Source organism: Drosophila bipectinata, chromosome 3L, assembly GCF_030179905.1.
Source record: "Drosophila bipectinata strain 14024-0381.07 chromosome 3L, DbipHiC1v2, whole genome shotgun sequence".
In the NCBI taxonomy this organism is placed as follows: Eukaryota; Metazoa; Arthropoda; class Insecta; order Diptera; family Drosophilidae; genus Drosophila; species Drosophila bipectinata.
The window spans coordinates 12,873,950-12,890,817 of NC_091738.1; the positions used below are offsets into that span (position 1 = coordinate 12,873,950).

The 16,868-nt window shown below is 44.2% G+C and overlaps 1 protein-coding gene and 4 non-coding genes across 6 annotated transcripts; 1 reads left to right on the top strand and 4 right to left on the bottom strand.

The window, feature by feature from the left end:
- Positions 1–1,935: 1,935 nt before the first annotated feature.
- Cht7 (chitinase 7) lies at positions 1,936–16,816 on the top strand. 2 transcript variants are annotated; one of them, XM_017254674.3, is made up of 8 exons: positions 1,936–2,273; positions 10,744–10,825; positions 13,099–13,577; positions 13,640–14,596; positions 14,654–14,765; positions 14,827–15,797; positions 15,858–16,059; positions 16,119–16,814. In XM_017254674.3, the coding sequence occupies exons 1-8, from the start codon at positions 2,271–2,273 to the stop codon at positions 16,322–16,324; spliced, it is 3,012 nt and encodes a 1,003-aa protein (XP_017110163.2). In that variant the 5' UTR covers positions 1,936–2,270; the 3' UTR covers positions 16,325–16,814. The 2 variants fall into 2 exon arrangements, with proteins under 2 accessions (XP_017110163.2, XP_043067817.1); XM_043211882.2 differs by having other exon boundaries at positions 13,640–14,765; positions 16,119–16,816.
- On the bottom strand, positions 10,901–10,972 carry TRNAC-GCA (transfer RNA cysteine (anticodon GCA)). Its single transcript has one exon. It is a non-coding gene; the product is annotated as a tRNA-Cys (tRNA).
- Positions 11,637–11,708, bottom strand: TRNAC-GCA (transfer RNA cysteine (anticodon GCA)). The gene has a single exon. It is a non-coding gene; the product is annotated as a tRNA-Cys (tRNA).
- Positions 12,017–12,088, bottom strand: TRNAC-GCA (transfer RNA cysteine (anticodon GCA)). Its single transcript has one exon. It is a non-coding gene; the product is annotated as a tRNA-Cys (tRNA).
- TRNAC-GCA (transfer RNA cysteine (anticodon GCA)) lies at positions 12,240–12,311 on the bottom strand. The gene has a single exon. It is a non-coding gene; the product is annotated as a tRNA-Cys (tRNA).
- Positions 16,817–16,868: the final 52 nt, after the last annotated feature.

Sequence of the window (16,868 nt, forward strand, 5' to 3'; positions counted from 1 at the left end):
CAAGGCCATTGAAAAGTGAAAAGCCGTATGTTTTTCATAATTTGTAGCTAAAAATTAAATCACGTTTCTTATCAGCGATGCGATGCGGTTCGGAGCGGAGCGGAGGGTTGGAGGGGTGGTGCGATTGTGAGTGCCTTTCTTTTTCAACAATTACCAAAATCATAAAAGCAGCCAACGAAATTACCAACCAGAGCAACAACAATGAAATTTCACTTTCAGTTCGAGTGCGTTTGTGTGAGTCGGTAGCAGAAAAACAAAAGACTTAAGGCACGAACTTGCGCTCAGTGAAGGTTAAGTCGGCCGATTTGATATTCAATCGGTATAACCAATTTCGAAAGCCAATGCACTCGATCGATAAAGTCCCTCGGCCGGGGGTTTGATGCCTGAACGGCATAGATAATGTCAACTTTATGCCGAATAGATCACTTCTCATTGATTTTCCTTCCTTACTTTCGATTTTCTCGTGAAACTTGGCCCGCTTGCGAAACAGAGCATCGCATCTTGTGGAGTTTTCTCGCGAAAACTGAAAACTGGCACAAGCAGCAGCAAAAATTACTGCTGCAACAAACATCAAATGGCACGCAACGGAGAATGGGCATTAAAATGCACGCAATTAAGTCGGCCAAATGATTTACAGTGAAAGGCGGTGAAATTTATGGCATGCAAAGCGTGAGAAGCCAGCTCCCAGGAATCGCAAGCCCAGAACCTCTCAGCGAGTCTACCAGCCAATCCGAAATCCCAAAAACCCTAGCCCCAATCCAGTAAACACTTTCGATTTCTTTTCTGTCGGTGGTGTTGGTGGGCGTGGAAAGAGCGAGTGGATTGGATTTAAATTATGAAACCCTTTGAAAGCCAATATGCAAATTGGCATTAAGCTTGGCTTGAAGCTCCTGCTTTCTAGCCACGAGTGTTATGTGCTGCGTATTTTGTAAATCATATTTTCAATTTGCATTTCGAAGCTGAGGAGGATCAGGTCTTCGGAGACGTTTGGCTGTCTCTGGCCGCATCTCTGGCCGCTTGTATTTATATGCTAATCAAACGTGTTTTGTTTACAAAATCCCCGCATCTGATAACAAATGATGATGTTGACGCAGTCGCCTCCCCCAAAAAACTGGGTGGACGATGGCGGGGTTACCTAGTTTCTCCGGGGTCTACCTAGTTTCATAAAGAAAATCATTGCAGTTGGAGGAAGAAAACTAATGATTCCTTGCACCTTCAACTCGATTGAAGACTTAGGTTTTTGGTTGAAAACGAAATTGAATGACCATCCATTGCCAGAGCTATTGTCTAGTCTGCTGTTAGCCCTCTGTTAAGAGTGGTGGAGGAGGGTTGGTGGCTTAAAGCTTTTCAGCAACGGAGCGGCACGAATGAGCCGACCAAAAGCAACGCAACAAATATTTAATTTTCCATGCAGCTCACAGCTCACAGCTCATAGTGAGCTGCAAACCGAAAATGTGTTTATGTTGCCTGCTGCTTTTGTTGTTATTATTTGTTTTTATGTGGTTTTTGTTGTTGTTCTTGGACGGCTCGTATATGGCGCTCGTACGTGGAGGCCTGAAGCTCAGCCGCCATCAAACACTAAAGCCACAGAAACCCAACTCAATCCATAGCTCCAACTAAGCTCAGCTCGTATGCTCTCCGCTGGGAACATGGAAAGAAATTATAGGGCTTTTCATTGAATTTTTGAAAAATATTAAAGACTATCTATATGGACTTCTTAAAACCATCTTTCGTAAACAATTTCTATAATATTCCAGTGCTTTCTAAAAAAAAAAATGAAGTATCATTTCGAGCTTTTTCGATAAACTGGTCAGTTCAATATTTCATTTAACAATTTATATACCAAAATATTTTCTTTCAGTGCCTCTGCCAACTTCGCTGCTGTGGCCGCTGTTTTCGTCGCCTTGTCTTGGCAGCTGACGGTGGCAGAGCTCGAATCAGTTTCAGTTTTTCAGTCCAACGTGCGAGTTCGCAGCTCCAAGCTCCAAGCGGTCCGATTCGCCTTTCTTGAGGGGCCAGGATTTTTGAAAGTGACTAGTGACTACTACTACAACTACTACCACATAGAGTGGCGGAAAATGTGCGGTTAGCCGTTAGAGGGTGTCATAGCCAGTGTGTCCGACAGTGTAACCGACAGCTAACACGAAAATAAAATCAAACCAAATAGAATCGCAGTCCAATCGAATCCAGATCAATCCAATCTCTAACTCAAGGAGAATCGATTTGGTAGCCTGTGGATACGAGATACGCGGCGCGGAGTTTCAGTCAAAATGGTGAGTGCAAATGTGTGTCAGAGGCATGGAGCTATGGAAATTATCATATACCCCGATATACCGAAACTGAAACCCCAACCGTCACTACTTCCCTTGTGGAGAACAAAAAGCATGCCAAAGAATATTGAAAGTCCGTTGACGCAACGGAAAAATGAATGTTAACCCAGCAGCGACTCTATGCCTTTGTTGAGAACATAAAACAATACACAGAAAAAGAATTTATAGGTTTTTAGATTTTTTACTAAGATATAGAGGGTTGGCTTTCTTGGGATTACAAATTGATGTTTTTTTTTCTAAATTATTTTCAAAACTCCTTTTCATAAAGTTTCATGACTATTATTTAGTTTTCAAATTTTTCTGACGAAAGTTTTATAAAGTGGGCACTTTTTTTTAAATTTGTATTTAACTTTATTGGATTATGATTATTCTAATTCTTCTAATAATTTTTTTCACGAAAATTCGATGAAACTAAACTTTTTTTCTAGAAGTTTTTTCTTGAGTTGTATGCTTAAAATTCTTAAAAAATTAATACCTTTTTGTTCTGTGTAAGACATCGAGGTAGAATGCCTCCGATTGTGAGAAAAAGCAACAACAACATAAATTAAATAAAATAAAGTAACAACAACAACGAGAAAAACGGCAACGGGTTCTGGTACCGCTACTGACCGACCGAAGTTGAAGGCAAACTTGTCAAAGACAATGAATAAAAAATAAATGATCAACAATTCAAGAGGCACTCTTTGGGGCAAAAAAAAAAGCAGGGGAATGGTGGGGCATAATGTTGGTAAAAGGGACGGACAGCAGTTTCAGTTTCGCTTTCAACCGAATGGGAAAATATATACTTTAGTATAGCATGGGTGTTTGGGCCTGTGCATGAAGTCTTCAATTGGCCAATTGGCAACGGCTTTTACTTCCTCGGCGGCCTAAAGCGAAAAGCGAAATGCTAGCGGTTAGTCGAAAGATTTCCATTATGGCCGCAGCAGGCGGCACGCCTCAATTTGGCAGCTGAAAAAAAAAAATCAGCAGTAACAGCCACAGCAGCACCAGCAGCAAGTAAAAGTTGCAAGCGCACAACAATAGCAATAACAATAACTAGTTTTGTTGTACAACAATTAATATTTTTTGCAAAAAGGAAAACAACAAGACGCAGAAAACAGAAAACAAGCAGCAAAAAAATACCTATAACTCGCCAAAGTCGATTGGCAAATAGTTGGCAAAGCAAAGCAAACCGAACGCAAAGCAGAAAAAACTGGTCTCGAAAATGAAAAACCCGCAAAAATTAGGTTTGCTACGAAAACGATCTCGAAAAGAGTGGAAAAGCAAAAGGCGACTCGTATACCGATTTATAAATTAAACATTTTATTGTTTTTACGGTCTTTCGCTTGGCAAATCAAAGCTCACAATGCAACCGATCTGGTTGCCATATGGACTCTATTATGACTCCATTATAGTTCCATTATTCATCGTCTAATGTGGACCAGGTCGAAATGTCAAAATTAAAAATCGAAAACAAAAGAAATGAGCCAAAAACAAGAAAGACAATAGGACTGGCTGGTTTAATTACCAGATAGGGGGCCAAAAAAAAAGCCTTTTCATTACCTCTGTGCACTTTCGCGGCATTTCGCAGGCCGCCCCTTTTGTTTGGGCACGCCCACTGGCCTGACACGCGCTATTGACAGCCGTGACTGACATGTGCAGTCTGTCAGTGTCGCTGCGAAGCGTATCTACCAGATACATGGATGTATCTGCTGTACCTGGCGGCAGCTGAAACTCTCACTTTCATTCGAAATGCCTCGACAATTGAATTGAATGGAAAACACTTGCAGAGAATTTTGTTTGCAAAACAAACCATTCAAATGGCAAGAGGCAGCGGCAGAGCTTGCTCGTGTTTACATTCGAAAAACCCCAACAAGTCAACAAAATCAACAAAAAAAACTATATAAACCGAGGTTGTATCAGGGGGGAGGGTTGGCAGACAATATAATTGCAGAGAGACAGACTTTCTCCCTTACAGAAAACAGAAAACAAGCAACGCATTTTTCTTTACGGTCTTGTTGCTGTTTCGGTTTTTATTATTGTGACGGAAGTTGCTAATGCGGCACAACGGGGCGTATACGTAATGCGAATGTCAGGCCAACGATTACGAGGGTCCTGCTCCATCTCAGATTTTGTAACCGATCTTGCAATTAGCTTGAGTAAACAGTAAAGTGAGGCACAATAATATTAGTTTATTAGCTTTTTAAAATATTAAAACTGCATAGTGCCTACATTTAGTTATTTTCCCATGTTTGTCCCTGAAAGTGTGATTTTGATGTGATTTAATCAGTTTTTAAGTCACAGCACTTCGGGCCAGACTTTACATAAATTAAATGCTGGCAAACATTTTATTGTTAGCCAACAGAAAAGCCCTGAAGTTTGGATTGAGCAAGACCTGTATGTAATACAAACATTGTTTGTACAGCTTATCGGGCCGGAGCTCTTTGTGAATATTTCTATGAAAAAAGAAACAGCTCACGGAACCAGCCGACTTGGACTTAATTGCTGGCCAATAACAATTCGCTTTGCATTTGCTCAGCCAAGCTCATTCTCGCGATTCTGAGATGCTGGGCAATCACTTTTGGCCTAGCCCTGACAGCCAGCTGCAGTTTTCTGGCATTCGAGTGTATTCGAGTGGGCTGAATGGGGAATCGGAGTACTCAGTGAATCAAGTTTGCAGCTCGCTCACTTTTATGCTGATTTTGTGTGCATACTTTGGTTGAAATCGAAACGCATCAAATGGTTATTGAACTTTTCGTTGAGGCAGTCAGTCAGAGGCAGACAGACAGACAGTCGTTTTGAGTGAGAGTGACTAAACAGAAAAGACAAATTTAAATACAGTCTCTGTTGATACGTAAGCCTTGACATGGAAGAAGTATTTTCTATGTTTTTTTTAAATACATACAATATTTTTGCTTAAACATTTTCAAAAATAACATTAAAAACTATAAATCAAATAAAGTTATTAGTTATCAAGCTTGACTTGCTCAGCCAAACAAAAGACTGAGGCAACGAACTTGCCATGCCGTAGTGCAAGTTGAAGTTTCAGTTTCGTTTTAGGGTCTAGCAGGAAGTGCCACAAAAGTAAACCCGCTTTGTTTGATCAACTCGAGATGGATGTTGAATTCAAAAAGCAACCGAGCGATTTATCTTAATTGCCTCGCACCCAGTCTCAGCCCCGGTCCCAATGCCAGTGGCACTCACTGACAAAAATAGATGTTAATTATGTTTGAGCCAAATCTACATCCATACGCTTTAGGACCAACGCGTGTGTATATCAATCATTTGTCAGCTGCAGAGGTGACAAACCTCTTGGCAAGAAAAGCCAACTTAGCCAAAGCGGCAAACCCGTTCAAAGCCAAAGCGTTTTTTTTTTATTTTTTTGTGTCATTATATAAAGGCGGCGTATCTATATTTATCGGCCATTGGCATAATCGAAATGTCAAATCACTCTATCAGTCCGGTCGGATAAGACGGGTGATCGGATTGCACAACCCTGGCTTCTCATAATTGAAACTAATTAGGCGAAAATATAATTTGTGGCCATTTCTGTTGGCCCTTCCGCCGGCCAACAATTATCGTACTGGCCGTCGCTGCAGCATTTGGCAATAAATTCATCCGCTGCTGAACAGACAGGGCCATAAAATAGCCTGGCTTAATACCGTTTTATTGTCTAGGCCATAAACATTGATTCGAGGCATCACAAACTGGCCACAAACTGGCCCAGCCTCGAGGCAATCGGGCATCTCTTAATTTGAATAATTTGTTATTTTGTGTATTTTGTTTATGCGCCATGCGTTTTTTAGCCAAACTGGTTCCATTCGTGTCGCTAGCTAGAGTCTCTCTGTCACTGATTTGGCCAAAAGGTTAAAGTTGACTACAATGCCACCTGCTTTCTGCTTTCCTCGTCGTCAGAGGGAGATGCAAGCCTGGCATTAACTCGCTAATAATACAAATTTCACCGATGTCGTCGTCTTCGTGGCTTCCCTATGATATGTATTTTTTGTTTCTGGCTTTTTGGACGCTTTGTTTATTAATAAAAGCGCATAAAGCATATGGTCTTACGTAAAGAGGCAGGCAGCCAGGCTGCTGTTGCGGCTTCTGCTGCTCGTGTTGCACTTGGTGATGCGGCTGACGATGGCGATGACATAATGTCCGCACAGCCAGTTCCTTATTGCCTCAGGAGGGGGTGGAGGAGGGTGAGGGCTACACGCCTCTGTGTCGCTCTAAGAAAGTGCAAGTTGAAAATGTGATTTCTGCCAACTATTTCTTACTGTGTGCGCTTGTCGCTTAAGTCTTTTGTTTCGCCAGAGCGAGCTTCTGACAAAAAAAGGCAGAAAACGCGACACTGACAAATGGCAAATTCTTTACGAGGCCAGCAGCCCAAAAGCAAGACAAACAAACCAAACAGATAAGCAGACAAACAAACGGACATAAATTTTATTGACATTATGAACAAGATCGCGGCTTGTAGGAAATGCTTGATCTGGCGGCGCTCCGGCACTGGAACGGAAGTGGTGCGCACTCAACTGTTGAAATCTGGCATTGCAGCCGCTCAAGAATAATGGTTATATGTTCTCATTCGTGTTGCTAATGACTCAGCAACAGCAACAGGCGCAGCAGCAGCCGCAGCAGCAACAGCTGGCTGGCATTTTATGTGGCTCACGTTTGGGACATTAAAAAGTCAAACTGCAAATGCATATTGTTTCATAACTCAGTGGGTGCGTCAAGAAATCACTGGAGGTTGCTTAATTCGTCAAGACAGACTGCTTAAAGGACTACGTAAAGTTGTTCCTAAAATTATGTTAACCAGGAACTGTTGGAAGCCAGTTCTAGGGCTACAGTCAGCGGTAACCCGTTTTGTGGAGCGTCAATAGCCTTTTCAGGGTTATGCGGCAACAGGAAGTAATTGCCAGACCAGACCAGGAGAACCGCAAGTCCAGACCAGACCAGACCGGAGGAATTCTTAAGTACCGCACCCAAAAGTCGCTCCCTCTCGGATAATTGGTAATTGGAGTCGCATTTTCTTGGCCGGTTCGGATCAATTGTTAAGTTCTGGCCAGGCCCAACTAATTAGTTGGCTGAAACTGGCTTAAACAGATTATTCTAATTGAGAGGTGAACCAGTTTTGATCGGTTTCGAGTACAACTGACTCATGGCACTGCCCCTTTTGTCTTGTGGACTCTCTCGATTGGACTCGTTTGGCAAAGCTGGGAAAGATTGCGCAAGGTCGTCTGGTCAGGACAGGTGCTCACGAGTTGGCTTAATTGTGACGTAGGCAACTGGACCACAAATCGAAGTAGTTTTAGCCACAAAACCAAAACAACACACAGGCCTACACAGGCCATTTCACAAGGGGATTTTCTTCAATTTTCTTTCAAAATTTGTATATTTTTTGTATGTTTACTTTTTACACATTTTGTGTGTCGGCATCGGTTTAGTGTGTGCTTTATTGCCTGTGCGGTGCTGCGCTGCGTTGCGCCTCACCTTGAGCTTAATTTCGGTCAAGCAAAAAGGCGTTCAAGATTTAATTAAATATAGCAGCTTAAAACGGGCGGCTCGACAAACGGCCAGACAACATCGATTCGACAGCCGTTAAAATGGTAAATGGTCGAAAGCGCAAAACTGAAAACTTAAAACCGAAGACTGAGCATTGAGCACTGAGCTCTGAGCTCTGAAAGCCGAAACCACATTTAAATAAATCGCACTTCAAATGAGCGAATAAATAAACTGCATTTCGGTGGCCTTTCCCCCGCCCCAAAAAACGAAAGACTTAAGCGACGAACGCGCGACCGAAGAGTTGTTGCAGCCGCGTATGATTAATGCAACATTTTCGCAATTTGTCTCGCCTGTTGAAAATATATTGAGGGAGCCTTCACAAGCGGCAACAAAAGCCAAGAAATTTACGCAAATGAATTGCGATTTCTGTGATTTTTGCGCTTTCTGGCTTTCCAGCAAGTGAAATCCACAATCGGTAAATGTTTTATGATTGCAGATACCCATTATTCGAAGAGTTACTACTCTTCTACAAATATTTAAAACTTTATTAGATTTATCTACTTAAGCAATGGGTATTAGAGAGGCCGTCTCTTGTGGAAAATTTCATTTTCTCGCAGTTTTCTTTTTTGCGCAAGACAATTGAACAAAATCCAATCATGCTGGTGGAATGCAGTTGGCTTGTCTCTCCACTTGTAGTCCTCCTCCGCCCGCTCCAGGCCCCCTATTTATTTCTATTATTTATTGACTTTTATTTGGTGCTGTCGTAACCGCAGACTTTGGTGCGGCTTTCGGGGCTTTTCAAACACAATCAAAACATGCGGAGCTTAAACTGAAACCAAAGACTTGGCGATTTTTTTTTTCGAAAAGCCAAGAAAGAAAAGCAAAATCTATAGATACACAGAGAAAAGTTGGGGTTTTGATATAGATAATAATAAGTTATTTGAAGAGGCATTAAAATAAATTCCTTTAAAAAGTTTAAAAGGTTCAATAATTTCTAAGATAAATCTTGTAAATAATAAAAGATGAATACTTTCAACTGTGTATAGCCCCCTTGAGTTGGCTTTGCTCCAGCGAGCCGTTAGACGACGTTGCTCACCAGCTAATGATACAACAACACACACAACATAACACACAATGGACATTTGTAGAAAACTTTGCAATTCAACTTGGACAATTGCCCCGAAATGGACTGGCCAGCCAAAATGGCCAAAACGACACTCACACTTTACGCAAGCACCTCGAAGGAGTGCCGAAAAGAATGCTATCCAGGAGATGATTTGCTAAAATTTCCAAAAAGTAATAAAAAGTAAAAACCATATGGATGCTAACTTTCGGTTCTGGGTAATTTTCGCTTTCGCACATGGAAAATGAAAGGCATTTGAGAGCCGGAGCTCGTTTTCTCTTTACGGTGGTCGATCATTCAGTTTATTTCCGTGCGCCCAGTTAAGATCCAAAAGCGAGAGCAAACCAGTTGGTCCAGTTCAGACTTAAAATATATATATATGTTTTATATGGTATATAGCTGACTAACTAACTGGCCGATCAGTGGCCACACGCGATAAGGAACCTTTTGCGTGCTGCTTTTTTAATGCTTTTTAATTTATGCGCCGTTTGCCGTTTTAGCCGCTAAGACATTTAAAATGAATAGCCCAAAACAAGGCCCAAACCAGTTTCACTTTTTCGCTTTTGTGGCCTAAGCCGGGCTTAGCTCGAATTAGTCGGCCGCGATGCCATCTCTAGCGGGATCCGCTCAGAACATGCCCAAAACCGGGATTTATAGGCAATCCGTTTTGGCAAGCTGTTGGACCATTAATTTTGGCCAACTCGACCTTGAGCGTTCCCGGCCCGTCTTAGTGAGTGGCACTCGGAGCTTTCTAACTGTAACTCCGTCTTACGTTAGCAATTCGACTCACGATTGTGCCAATTCGAGGCATTTCTCCGGCTCTTTAAGCCATTACGACTAACTGTTTGCTGCCTGGCGGCGATTTGCATAACCCGGCGAGTTGTGTAAGGTGTTCTTAATGGAGATGCCCGCAGAATGGCTAATAAGGCGGCTTGAGGCGGCTAATGGACTGACAGGGCTTGAAAGGCACTATTTGGTTTATAAAGAAGTTTACGAAAAAAAATACACAAATTCTCTGACCTACATAATGCAAAACTTTAGAAAGAAATATACCAAAATATCGTTTGGTACTTCCAAACGATTAAGCTTTAATATTTATTCTAACTAATTTGTAGTAGAGCCCTAGGTGCCTTCTCCATAGATTCTATGTTACCTTCTTTTACTAATTATTCTCTCTCTTAATTGTAAAATATTTTTTAAAAACTACTGCCTCCCATATCAGAGATCCCAGTGAATGGGAGGCCATCGTCTCAAAGTCGAGAGGCACTTCAAAACCAAAAAAAAACAGACACAAAAATTGGCTCCAAAGTACAGGTGAAGATGTCAGACAGTTTTTAACAGTTTTATGAGACAATCTGTCTCGTGTGAACAATACATGGGCCGTATAATTTGGGCCGCAGACAGACAACTTGAATAATTATGAACAGAGCTGGCTAATTGTTAATTAGTTGGCCAAGCAATCGAGTCACATCTTCGACGAAGCTATTGTTTTGGGCCAGGTCGGGTCGTTAACTGGGTCAATGTCACGACGTGCTCATCCATCCGCTTTTTTTGGGTGGGCGCCTCACCGGCCGTCAAGTGGCCGAAAAGGGTTTAACCGTCTCTGACCTCTGCTTGAAGTGCGATCCCGCGTCAGCGACCTTCACTCTGACCCAATTTGGGGGCAACAAGTGCCACGTAATTTGTTGAAAGTCGACGTGCCCCCTCACATAAATCAGACCGTGTATGAGATTATTAATCGTACATCAAAGCATAAGCCCGTGTGATTAATTGCCTTTTGTTTTTTTTGTTTCTTTTTTTTCTCCCCCGCAGTTTCCGCCGCGGTTACTTCGAATCGCATTTGTGATATGCCTGCTGATTGTCTTGCTCTCACCTTCCACCGACAGCGCACAGAGTAAGTAAAAGAAATTTCTTGAAAAAAATATATAAACGATTTTTAAAAGGATTGCCCGACAAATCAAAAAAAATAAGGGGACACCCGGGTTTGAACCGGGGACCTCTCGATCTGCAGTCGAATGCTCTACCACTGAGCTATATCCCCCCTTATATAAAGACCGTCAATTTAGCCAACAAAACAAAAAAGTCTGAGGCACAGCAACAACGATCCATGTCTATTTTTAGTCTTAGATATTTTTTTATTCTTTTGTAGTAGGCGGAAGTTGATAATAATTTCATTTTCTGCTTTATTTTCTCCCTGTTGTGATTGCCACTATCTGTAGCCCTATCAAGCAACATCCACTTCACCAATTGCTTGTTGCCTAACCCAAAAAATGTATGTAATTTTATAGAGAAAGGAAAAGGGCGTGATTGCCAAGCCCACTAAGGAAACATTTAAGATAATTTGAACATAATGACGCTTAAGGAGACAAAACAGAAGTCATTATAATTCAATTAACAATCAATTTGTGGAAAACTAATTAAAAATGCAAATCATTAAGGAGCTACAAAACAAGCTTGGTTAGTTTAATGCTATTGATAGTTAAATTTCCTATAATCTACTTGCTAAACAGCATTTTTTTAAGTTTTAAAAGAGAAAAAGTAAAGTTACTAAGAAAAAGACTCAAAAATCTTATGTACAACCGATATATGGAATATTCCTTATATAAAAAATGATTACAGGTCACTTTTAATATGCAATTTGTAAAACTAAGCATTTGTTTTATTTAGGAAAATTAAAATAAAAAATAAAAACAAGTAAAAAAACAAGGGGACACCCGGGTTTGAACCGGGGACCTCTCGATCTGCAGTCGAATGCTCTACCACTGAGCTATATCCCCATGTTGAAACGCGCCGGCTAAGTTGCTACTTGTGCGGACAACACAGCGAACATGTTCGATACGACCGCACTTGACAAAGCAACCCTTACCTTAGAGTTATAGTAAAAATGCAATAAATAAAATAAATATAGTTTTTAAAAATAAAAACGTTTATATTTTTATGCAAAAAACAAAAGAAAAACTATTTGTGATGTGGATAGCGTCTTTTGTCCAATCATCTTTTAAGTAAAGCAGTTTTACAAACTAGTTAAATAAAAATTAATAAATAAAAAGTTTAATATATTTTTTAAGATACAAAAAAGTTACTAAGGGGACACCCGGGTTTGAACCGGGGACCTCTCGATCTGCAGTCGAATGCTCTACCACTGAGCTATATCCCCATGTGTTTCTTCGGGCTCCAACGGAGCTCGCAAGAGCTAATCGTCCTCCTTTTGGTCTCTAAAATTGCTGTATTCCCCAAGATAGCCAAGAAAATGATAAGAATTGATCAGGAAAAATAAATAAAAGCAGGAAAAACAAAAAAGTTTACCAAGGGGACACCCGGGTTTGAACCGGGGACCTCTCGATCTGCAGTCGAATGCTCTACCACTGAGCTATATCCCCAGTTGGAGCAAGCGCGGCTAAACAGCCACTCGAGGCGCGTAGCGAGCACCAGCGAGACCTAAAAATAGCACCAGACGAAGGCGGTCTGTGCCCCACCCTCCCATACAGCCCTCTGGCCGTTTGGCGTGGGCTTGCGCAGTGTAAATGGCAACTGAGAAATGAGAAAATGCTAAAAACATGGCCATTAAATGAAATATTTAAACAGGTTTAGCAATAATTTCGTATTGTTATTTCTGCTGCAACAATTCCACTTCATTTAGCGAAATTAAGTAGCCAGAAAAACAGAAACCTGTGTTTCATTAATATAGACAGCAGTGTAGGCATGCTTGTGTTTGAAGACAAGAGTAATCTACATGCAATATCTTAATTATTATTGTGATAGACCGAATTAAGTAAATCTCAACGTCACGACTCGACGTTTGCCACCAAAAGCGAACCGCAGATGCCGATCGATGGACACATTAATTCGAAATTATCGGCACTCGTCGATCGCAAGTGGTTGACAATCCATCGCAATTGCCATTACGATCCAGCGATTCGGATCGAGATTGCGACAGGCCCGTCATTACCATTGCCACATGGCGGCATGAGGTGGTTGACAGGTGCCAACCACTAACTACTGTTGCCCCTGTACACCTGAGAGGTACTCTAAGCCGTGAGCAATGCATTCCGGGCAAGGTCAAGATGATTGCTTTGTGGGTCAAATGTGGGCGGATCACTCCAAATGCCAAAGGGGTCTTAACAGAAAATATTTTCAAATACTTACACCTATCTTATATTATCTTAGCCAAGACCCGCCGGCGTTTGCGTCGCCCCCCCACCTCCTCGATCGAGACCAAAAAGTCCACGGAAGCCCCAGTGGCGGAGAAGCGTATTGATCAGATCACCGCCTCCACCACCACCAGTGCCCGGCGCACCCGACTCCGCTCCAAGGCGAAACTGGGCGCAGCTGCTGCCGGAGCAGCCGCCGGAGCTACTGCCCTGGTGGCCAGCGGATCCTCGCTGAAGGGCAAGAAGACCAAGGTAGACGATGGAACGCCCAAGATCGTGTGCTACTACACCAACTGGTCGCAGTACCGTGTCAAGGTCGGAAAGTTCGTGCCAGAGGACATTCCCGCCGATCTCTGCACCCACATCATTTTCGCCTTTGGCTGGCTGAAGAAGGGCAAGCTGAGCTCCTACGAGTCCAATGATGAGACCAAGGACAACGTCCCCGGACTGTATGAACGAATGATGAATCTGCGCAAGGCCAATCCCAAGCTGAAGGTGGGTTTTCGAGGAGTAATCTACTGATTCTTTTACTCAATCTCTTTCTTTCGATTCTTTAGATCCTTCTGGCTATTGGTGGATGGTCTTTCGGCACCCAGAAGTTCAAGGACATGTCCGCGACTCGCTACACCCGCCAGACGTTCGTTTACTCCGCCATTCCCTTCCTCCGCAAACGCGGCTTCGACGGCCTGGACATGGATTGGGAATACCCCAAGGGTTCCGATGACAAGAAGAACTTTGTACTGCTGCTGAAGGAGCTGCGCGAAGCCTTCGAAGCTGAGGCCCAGGAGCTGAAGAAGCCTCGCCTCCTGCTCTCCGCCGCCGTGCCCGTGGGTCCCGACAATGTCCGCGGTGGATACGATGTCCCTGCCATTGCCAGCTACCTGGATTTCATCAACCTGATGGCCTACGATTTCCACGGAAAATGGGAGCGCGAAACTGGCCACAACGCCCCGCTCTATGCCCCCTCCTCTGACTCCGAGTGGCGAAAGCAGCTGTCTGTGGACCACGCCGCTAGTTTGTGGGTGAAGCTGGGCGCTCCCAAGGAGAAGCTGGTCATCGGCATGCCCACCTACGGACGCTCCTTCACTCTGGCCAATGCGGACAAGCACGGCCCTAACGCCCCCGCCTCAGGCGGCGGACGCGAAGGTGTCTACACCAAGGAGAGCGGTTTCCTGGCTTACTACGAGATCTGTGAGATGCTCCTGAACGGCGCTGTCTACGTTTGGGATGAGGAGATGAAGGTGCCGTACCTGGTGGACGGAGATCAGTGGGTCGGCTTCGATGACGAGCGCGCCATCCGTAACAAGATGCAATGGATCAAGACGAACGGCTTCGGAGGCGCCATGGTCTGGACCATCGACATGGACGACTTCAAGGGTGAGGTGTGCGGGGGCAATGTCAAGTACCCCCTGATTGGAGCCATGCGAGAGGAGCTGTTGGGCATTTCCCGAGGCAAGGAGGCCAAGGATGTTAACTGGACGGCAGTGGCGGCCACTTTCGAGGACATTGAAGAGGTATATTTCCTATCAGGGTGTATGAGACTCTATCTAACAATTGTGGTTTACTTTCAGAAACCGGAACCCATCAAGATCTCGGTGGATGAGATCCTCAACAAGGTGCGAAAGCCCCAGGTCCAGAAGAAGCAGCGCATCAAGGGTGGTTCCAATGCTATTGAAACGAATTGTAAGTTTTTTACTTCCTCCTGTGGAGAATAAGAATACATGTATCCTTTCTCCTTGAACAGCTCGCCCTGCCCAGGTGTTCTGCTACCTGACGAGCTGGTCCGCCAAGCGTCCAGGTGCCGGAAAGTTCCAGCCCGAAAACATCGATCCCAAGCTCTGCACCCACATCGTCTATGCCTTCGCCACGCTCCAGGACTACAAGCTGACGGAGGCCACCGACGATGACCCGGAGAACTACGAGAGCGTGATTGCCCTGCGAGATGCCAATCCTGACCTGCAGATCCTTTTGGCCATCGGAGGATGGGCCTTCGGCTCTACGCCCTTCAAGGAGCTCACCTCGAACGTCTTCCGCATGAATCAGTTCGTCTACGAGGCCATCGACTTCCTGAGGGATTACAAGTTCAATGGATTGGATGTCGACTGGGAGTATCCTCGTGGTGCCGAGGATCGAGTGGCCTATGTCAGTCTGCTGAAGGAGCTTCGTGTGGCCTTCGAGGGAGAGGCCAAGTCCTCTGGACTGCCGCGACTCCTTCTTACCGCCGCCGTGCCCGCCTCCTTCGAGGCCATCGCTGCCGGTTACGACGTGCCCGAGATCTCCAAGTACCTGGACTTCATAAACGTGATGACCTACGACTTCCACGGCCAGTGGGAGCGCACGGTGGGCCACAACTCGCCTCTGTTCGCCTTGGAATCGGCCACCGGTTACCAGAAGAAGCTGACTGTCGACTACAGTGCCCGGGAGTGGGTGAAGCAGGGTGCTCCCAAGGAGAAGCTCCTCATCGGCATGCCCACCTACGGACGCAGCTTTGAGCTGGTGAACGACACCCAGTTCGATATTGGATCCCCCTCATCCGGCGGCGGCAAGGCTGGCAAGTTTACCAACGAAGCCGGTTTCCTCAGCTACTACGAGGTGTGCTCCTTCCTGGCGGCCGACAACACCACCCTCGTGTGGGACTCGGAGCAGCAGGTGCCCTTCGCCTACCGCGGCAACCAGTGGGTGGGCTTCGATGACGAGAGATCGCTGAAGACCAAGGTGAGAGTGGTGGAGAGATAATCGTAGTACAGGTATAGTAACTCACCTTTCATTTTCCAGACCGAGTGGCTGAAGGAGCAAGGCTTTGGCGGCATCATGGTGTGGTCCATCGACATGGACGACTTCTCCGGCCGTTGCGGCAACGGCAAGTACCCCCTGCTGACAGCCCTTAGCGATGAACTGAAGGACTACAAGGTGGCGCTGGAATACGATGGACCCTATGAGTCCCATGGCCCCCGAGGAGCCTACACCACAAAAGATCGTAAGCTCAGTCTTCCTTCTAGACCCAAACATAGTATTAATCCTGATTTCGTTATCCAGCTCATGAGGTGACCTGTGCCGAGGAGGATGGCCACATCAGCTACCACAAGGATTGGGCCGACTGCACCCACTACTACATGTGCGAGGGCGAACGGAAGCACCATATGCCCTGCCCGGCCAATCTGGTGTTCAATCCCCAGGAGAATGTCTGCGATTGGCCCGAAAACGTTGAAGGATGCCACGAGCCGACGGAGGCGCCAGCCTAAGATCCCCTCCAGAAAACTTTGGAGCGGGACGATGGACCCTTTCCCAACTTTTTGTTAATATTATATAAACAAAATCGATGCCCTAGGATAAGCCGTAAAGTGAAACTGCCACGAAACTCTTTTGCTGCCGCCCCCCAAAACTCCACTAACTATGAAAAAATACTCGAAAACTTGCTAAATTTCGGCTGAATTTTTTTAAAACTAAATATTAGGTCTAACTAGTGTTGTAAGTAGTTTTTATGTCTTAGTTACAAATTCGCACAGAGAAGGAACTCAAAAACCACAAACTACATACTCTACTACCCAGCCGTGTACTAACTTTCGTATTTGACTTTAAATTCGAGGTAAAAAAAAGGTTTATATGGAAGAAGCGTCCGACCCTTCTATATAGAAAACTGTGATAATCATAAGAAAGACCAACAACCAGATCGGCCAGAAGTCACTATTCAAAATTATCTCCAAAATAAAAAAAGACAGTAGTTTCCGCTAATACTATATAAATCCTTGCTCTGCTTTATCCCTAAAATAATAATCCCTATCCGAA